This window comes from Pterocles gutturalis, unplaced genomic scaffold (genome assembly GCF_000699245.1).
Source record: "Pterocles gutturalis isolate BGI_N339 unplaced genomic scaffold, ASM69924v1 scaffold28591, whole genome shotgun sequence".
NCBI lineage: Eukaryota > Metazoa > Chordata > Aves > Pterocliformes > Pteroclidae > Pterocles > Pterocles gutturalis.
Window position 1 is genome coordinate 627 of NW_010101346.1, and position 7,581 is coordinate 8,207.

A 7,581-nucleotide genomic window follows, 5' to 3' on the forward strand; every position below is an offset into this window, starting at 1 on the left:
AAAAATGTTAAACAATGCGAAGAAAGGCTCCATGATGAATGGCGGGTAGCGGTGTCGAAGCAGCCCCGGGGATGGGTTTCACTCGCTGCTGCAATCTCCCCGCGGCTGGGAACGTTTCCCAGCTCCGGATGCTCACGGGATTTATTAGCGTGGCCGCTGTAGTAATGACTCCACTCATAATTTCCTTAAATCCTGGTTGGTTTTAGGGGGCGTGGGAGGGAGGAGAGGTTTTGTGGTCAGGGTGGGACCTGCCCAGGACTGGGACCAAGCAGCGTGTGCACCGGGACCCACCTGGGACAGATCCTGCCCTGGCTCCACGGCTGGAAAAGACGGACCGAGGCTGATCGGAGAGATGTGGGCAGGGATCCAGGCCTGAGATGTGCTGTGGCCCCATCCCTACGGCAGAAAAACCGCTTTCTCATCCAATCGGCAGCAAAGAAGGCAACCAGTGAAACCCAAGTTGCCGGCGGTGCTTTGTGTTCAGCTGGGCTGGTGCTGGGGGATTGCCCAGGAGGGGTTAACATGTGAGGGTGCGTTTTATAACGACCCTAAAACACGGCCAGGCAGCTCCAGAAATCCTCCCAGCACATCTGATTTTTTTTTTTTTTTTTTGCATGGATTTCTTGCCTTTACTGATTTTTCCCTTAAAAAAAATGGTTTCCCAACCCTCGTGGCCTGGTTGTGCCCTCCAAGGAGGATGCTGAGCCGTGGGGGATGCTGCCCGGGGGATGAGCACGGATGGAGGGTGGTTGTGGGGTGCAGAGGAGCTCAGAGGGGTTTTCAGGTGGTGGGAAGAGCCCTTTGTGGGATATTGCAGAGGGACGAGCGAGAGATGCTCCCACCCATGGGTGCCCTGGGTGCTTTGGGGTGACAGCATGGCAGCAACGCACCCCGATGTCTGCTTGTGCCTCCCAGGCTGGAGGAGACCATGGTGACCTCCCAGGCTGGATTTTTCTATCCTATTTCACAAGGGTGGTGTTCTTCCTCCCCCTGATGTCTTGGAGGGTTTTGTGAGTGGGGGGATAAACCAGGTCCCTACAGGGACCCTCACTTGCCCAGGTGTGGGAAGCCACCAGGACCTCTGTGTCACCAGGACAGCATGGGGGTCCCACCACCCCGGAGGGTATCAGCAATAAGACACCATGGTGGGGGGCTGGAGAAATAACTAATCCTGCTGTGAAGCTGCGTGGGCTGATCCAGCAGGACTGGGTCACCCTTTGCTTGGAGGAGGTGGCTTCCAGCACCCTGGACCCAGTGTCAGACACAGGGATGCTCCTGGGACCTGGACACCTATTGCATGGTGTCTGGGTAAGAAAGCACATGGGTCACCCCTCTGTGGCAAGCTCAGGGTGGATGGAGAGAGATTTCCCATGGATTGTCCACCTTCCTGATGGCTGGACTCCTCCCAAATGGTTCTGAACCTCCCCAATGGTTGTGCACCTTCCCAAGAGTTATGCACCTTCTCAAGGGTTGTGGGTCTTCCCAAGGGTTGTGGATCTTCCCAAAGGTTGTGGATCTTCCCAAGGGTTGTGGGTCTTCCCAAGGGTTGTGGACTGTCCCAAGGGTTGTGGATCTTCCCAAGGGTTGTGGATCTTCCCAAGGGTTGTGGGTCATCCCAAGGGCTATGGATCTTCCCAAGGGTTGTGGGTCATCCCAAGGGTTGTGGATCTTCCCAAGGATTGTGGGTCATCCCAAGGGTTGTGGGTCATCCCAAGGGTTGTGGATCTTCCCAAGGATTGTGGGTCATCCCAAGGGTTGTGGGTCATCCCAAGGGTTGTGGATCTTCCAAGGGTTGCGGGTCTTCCCAAGAGTTGTGGGTCATCCCAAAGATTGTGGACTTCCCAAGGGTTGCGGGTCTTCCCAAGAGTTGTGGGTCATCCCAAAGATTGTGGACTTCCCAAGGGTTGTGGGTCTTCCCAGGGGTTGTGCACCTTCTTGAGCATTGTGCACCCTCCCAAGGGCTGTGCACAAGTGGGAAGAACATGGGAGGGGAGGTTTGAGGCAGAGAAGGGACCAAGAAGAAGGTCCAAGGAGAGACTTGTCCCTATATCTCTAACCCCCTGTCTCTTCTAGCTCCTGGCACCGGCCGATGCTGACATCCCCCCAAGACTCATTGGACCCTTCACTCCCATCCCAGAGCTCCCACCCCACCATGCTCCAGCCAACCTGCAGCCCCACCACCTGGGGCTCCCCAACCCATCCCATGTGCCACCAGTCCATCCATCCCGCGCCATGAGCGGGGCTGTGCAGTTCCCCTACATTGGGGCACATAGCTGAGGGATGGCCTCGCTGGACCTACCCTACCGATGTCCGCGGTGCGGGGAGCACAAGCGCTTCCGCAGCCTCTCCTCGCTGCGGGCGCACCTGGAGTACAACCACACCTACGAGACCCTCTATGTCCTCTCCAAGACCAACAGCATCTGCGATGCTGCCGTCTTCCCGTTGGCCACCGACGGGGCCCTGCTGACACCGGCTGCCCGGCGGGACTACTTTGAGAGCACCTCTTTCCAAGGCAAGGACCAACGTTTCTCCTGTGACCTCGTCCCCGCTGAGGAGCTGGAGCCGGCGCCTTCCTCCTCCCCCTCACCCCGCTATGTCCATGAGATCGAGATCCCTCTGACGGAGATCTTCACCCGGGGCAAAGCTGTGGCGCCCGCCCCCGCACCACCGGCCACTATGGACGCTGCCTACGAGGAAGGCTTGGCCCGCCTGAAGATCCGCGCCTTTGAGAAGCTGGAGGTGGACAAGAGGCTGGAGAAGTTGACGGAGGAGGTGGAGCAGAAGATAGCCTCGCAGGTGGGACGGCTGCAGGTGGAGCTGGACCGCAAGAGCTCGGAGCTGGAGAAAGCCAAGCAGGAGAGCCTGCGGCTCAGCCGGGAGAAGCAGGAGCTGGAGGACCGGGCATCTGAACTGTCCCGCCAGGTGGATGTCAGCGTGGAGATGTTGGCGTCCCTCAAGCAGGACCTGGTGCAGAAGGAGCAGGAGCTCACCCGCAAGCAACAGTGAGTCCTTTGTCCCCTCTCCTGGCTGCAGGGTGGGGGTGGAATCGGTCCCTGATGGCAAGCCCCAAGAGCCCAACACCATCACCAAACCCTCAGACCAAGTGCTAGGGCACAATCCCCTTGGCAATGCCCCTTTGCATCACCATTCATCAGGTTTTGCATCTTCTCCCATGTCCACGTAGACCTGAGCCTCTCCATGTCCATGACCAAGCTGGGTCACATCACATCAGACCTTGTCCCAGAGCCACTGGTGTCCCCAGGACATGGCCAGGCTGGGGATGCACATGGCCATCCTGCTCTCCTGCCAAGGAACACAGTGATGGCCATGTTGCTGCAGGGATAGCTGGAGCAGTAGGACCTCCATCTGCTGTTAGGACCATGGCATTGTCACCCTCGTTTCCATCCCACGTTTCCCACTCAACACACCCCTTCCCACCCCAGCACCGCTCCTGAGTTCCCCTCCAGCCAAGAGTTGGGTTATTTTGCCAATCGATGTCCCTCAAGCAAAGTAGACCTTGTTCCTCGGGAGTTTCTTGGTAAAGCTGGAAGCCACTGCGGGGTCCAGAAAGTTGGTGAGGAGCAGGATAACGGGGAACAGTCACAGTTGTGCTGGGCTGGGAGCACTGATGCGATTCCTCAAGGACCTCTCTTGATCCCCACCATCCTCAGCACATTTATTAATGACTTTGATTCCAAGATAATGACTGCAGCTCAGAAACAAAGTTCACAGGATCTGCTGGTGGTGGGGATGGTTCTGGGGTGAAGAGCAGGATGACGCTGGGGCTGGATAAGGGCAGTGCCTCGTGGTTTGGATGGATGCGTATGGGACAGGCAACGGGGAGATGTAGGGTCAACTGCCTCGTAGGGGTTGTCCAGGGGCATCTTGGGGGTGCCTGGTGGCACAATGAGGGCCAATGGGGTGGGCAAGTCTGGAGCAGGGGTTGGACAGATTGAGCAAGGGCAGACAGAGGGTGACCAGTGGGTCCATGGCAGAGCCTGGACATCGTTGTCACCTGAGAACCTGTTTTTATAGAATCACAGAATCACAGGATGGTTTGGGTTGGAAGGGACCTTCAAGATCATCGAGTTCCAACCCCCTGCCATGGGCAGGGACACCTCCCACTAGCCCAGGTTGCTCAAATATGTATTATACCCCAAAACTACCTCCTGGGCATCCCTGTCCTTAGAGGAACCCTCCTGCCCCTTGACTGTCCCCATCGGTCCTCAAACTCCTCCAGCCAGAGTGACAAAACCACCCACCAGGTTGCAGAGGAAGCACGTGAAGAGCTGATGAAGAGAGATGGGGTTTTTTTTTTGAGATGTGGGGAAATAATTAGAAACCATTTTCATTCACAAAGCCAGTTTCACACTTCCCCAAAACCCAAACATCACCCAGGACACACTTCCCAGCCCTCCCAGCTCTGAAACACCTCAAGAACATTGTCCCCATGGGATGCTCTTTGCTCTGGGCTCCGTTTGCTTTGTTTTTTCCACCCAGTCCACGGGAATGCAAGAGGTGCCGGTGATAACCATCAGCATCGCCTTACACCCGCCGCACCAGCATCCCATTTGCCTTCCAAATCTCCTGGTTTCCCTGGCCAGGAGCCTTCCGGAATCATTAGTGGGGAGCGCCCAGGCTCACCCTGCAAATGCCAGGTTGGGGGGCAATTAATTGGTAATTCAATGGCAATTAATAACCAGCAACGGGAATTGTGTCACTGAGGGCTGGCCCCTCCTTTTTCTTCACGTTCCTGTGCAGGTCGGTGTGACTGGGTGTGCACTGTCAGGTGTGCACGGTCGGATGTGTGTGGTCAGGTGTGCATGGTTGGGTGTGCACTGTCGGGTGTGCACAGCCAGGTGTGCATGGTCAGATGGACACAGGTGTGCATGGTCGGGTGTGTACTGTCGGGTGTGCACAGCCAGGTGTGCATGGTCAGATGGACACAGGTGTGCATGGTCGGGTGTGTACTGTCGGGTGTGCACAGCCAGGTGTGCATGGTCAGATGGACACAGGTGTGCATGGTCGGGTGTGTACTGTCGGGTGTGCACAGCCAGGTGTGCATGGTCAGATGGACACAGGTGTGCATGGTCGGGTGTGCACTGTCGGGTGTGCACAGCCAGGTGTGCATGGTCAGATGGACACAGGTGTGCATGGTCGGGTGTGTACTGTCGGGTGTGCACAGCCAGGTGTGCATGGTCAGATGGACACAGTTAGGTGTGCATGGTCGGGTGTGCACTGTCGGGTGTGCATGGTCAGCTGTGCATTGTCAGGTGTGCACAGCCAGGTGTGCATGGTCAGATGGACACAGGTGTGCATGGTCAGGTGCGCATGGTCAGGTGTGCACAGTCGGTTGTGCATGGTCGGGTGTGTGTGTTTGGGTGTGCACTGTTGGGTGTGCACAGTCAGGTGTGTGTGGTCAGGTGTGCACAGTTGGGTGTGCATGATTGGGTGTGCACAGTTGGGTGTGCATGGTCGGGTGTGCACGGTTAGGTGTGCACAGTTGGGTGTGCATGGTTCAGTGTGCACAGTCAGGTGCGCACAGCTGGGTGTGCATGGTTAGGTGTGCATGGTCAGGTGTGCACAGTCGGGTGTGCTCATCGGGTGTTCACGGTCAGGTGTGCATGGCCAAGTGTGCACTGCTAGGTGTGCACGGTCAGGTGAGCACAGTTCGGTGTGCACGGTCAGGTGTCAGGGTTAGGGTTAGGTGTGCATGGCCATGTGTGCACAGCTGGGTGTGCACAGCTGGGTGTGCACTGTTGGGTGTGCACTGTTGGGTGTGCATGGCTATGTGTGCACAGCTGGGTGTGCATGGCCATGTGTGCACTGTTGGGTGTGCATGGACGGGTTTGCAGTCGGGTGTGCACAGTCAAGTGTGTACAATCCAGGTGTGCAGAGCTGTGTTTGTGCACCTGTAGGAGTTCATGGTGCTGAGCAAAGGTGTGAGACCATTGTGCATGTGTGTGCACACCATCAACCACGCGGGTGTGAGCAGTGCTGGGTGTGCACAACCGACTGTCCATGTGCCGGGACGTGCATGTGGCTGCTCGTGACGCTGCCTGCACGTGTGTCAGGGCGTACATCTGCGTGTGAGTTTCCACGGTGCTTGTGTGTGTAAGGGTGGCTCTGAGCATGCACAGGGTGCACTTGGGAGGGTGCACATGCCTGGGTGTGCATGTGGGTGTGCACGGGGCACATGCATTTGCAGGGGTGCGATGGCCAGGTGGGTCTGGCTGTGCGTGTTTTCGGGATGTGTGTGCTCACAGGGAGTGTGACGTGTGTGCTCTGCGTGTCCATGCCCATGGTTTTGGGAAGGTTGGTGAGTGTGTGTGCACCTGGGCACACGCGTGTGCGGGGCAGGACAGGGCCACCTTGGGCTGCTGAGCCGCCAGCACCCTCCACCCCAAAGCTGGCCACATTTTTGGGGATGACATCTCAGTGCGCCTCAGCAAGGAAAACCCTGCCCATCCGCAGGCTCCAAGCTCCCCAGCGCCCGATAATTAATGTGTTAACGAGGGAGCCAGAGCCCTGCAGCCACTGGGTTTAACAGGGTACGGGGCTGAGCGGGGTTTAAGGACTTCAGGCTGCCCTTAGGGTCTTTCCTTTAAGCCTGGCCCTAGTGATGCAGGGTACCACTGCCACCCTCCTCCATCATCCCGCTGCACAATCATCATCATCCTGGGAGCAGAGGCTTGGGCTGGGATGTCCATCCCAGGGAAGATGCTGGGGACATCATTCCTCCCAAAATGAGGTGGCCACATCCACCCTGCACGTCAGGAGCATCCTCTGGTCCATGCTCTGCCCCCAAAAATGTCCAGACGGGCACAGACCCAAATCAGGCTGGTGATGGAACCATCTGGATGCACCTGAGCATCCCTGACCCCCCATCCCAGATTGCAGACAGGGACGGATGGGGAAGGATTTGGGGTGTCACCCACCGGTCCCTCCACGCAGGGAGGTTCTGCAGATTGACCAGTTCCTGAAGGAGACGGCCGCCCGCGAAGCCAACGCCAAGGTTCGCCTCCAACATTTCATCGAGGAGCTGCTGGACCGGGCAGATCGGGCTGAGAAGCAGCTTCAGATCATCAGCAGCAGCTGCGGCACCACCCCAAACGGCAGCCTGGGACGCTGCGGCACGCCGGGGGCCAAGGCCACCGGCCGACCGGTACCTCCACGGGCACAGGCACGAGCATCCCATGTGGCTTTGGGCACACACCCATGTGGCTTCTCTGATGGCTGCAAAGGGTTGAGCGGGGAGGTGTAGGGATTCCCATCTTGTTCCTTTGGGGAAATGGATAATCCTGGGGGGGGAACCCAAAGAGAAGATGCTTCTAGGGGCGGGGATCCCAAGGTGAAGATGCTTCTGGGGGGGGATCCCAAAGAGAAGATGCTTCCCCATGGGTCTGTATTTCCATGGCAAGCATGGGCAAGGTGCTGGGGCGATGCTGGAGATGCTCTTCTGCATCCCATTTGGGGATGGCCTCACCCCAAAACGCAGTGGGTGCTGGGTGGGTTATCGGGGTTGTCTCCCTTGGTTGCACCACCCACAATTTGGATTTTGCCATGTTGGCTCTTGTCCCA

At 57.6% G+C, this 7,581-nt stretch overlaps 1 protein-coding gene across 1 annotated transcript in view; it reads left to right on the top strand.

The window, feature by feature from the left end:
* The first annotated feature begins 2,280 nt into the window (after nt 1-2,280).
* FBXO41 (F-box protein 41) overlaps nt 2,281-7,581 on the top strand; it is a 12,048-nt gene continuing 6,747 nt past the window's right edge. Inside the window, exons 1-2 of the mRNA XM_010083193.1 lie at nt 2,281-3,002; nt 6,955-7,260. Coding sequence (XP_010081495.1) covers nt 2,281-3,002; nt 6,955-7,260 — 1,028 coding nt within the window. The remainder of the gene's footprint in view (nt 3,003-6,954; nt 7,261-7,581) is intronic.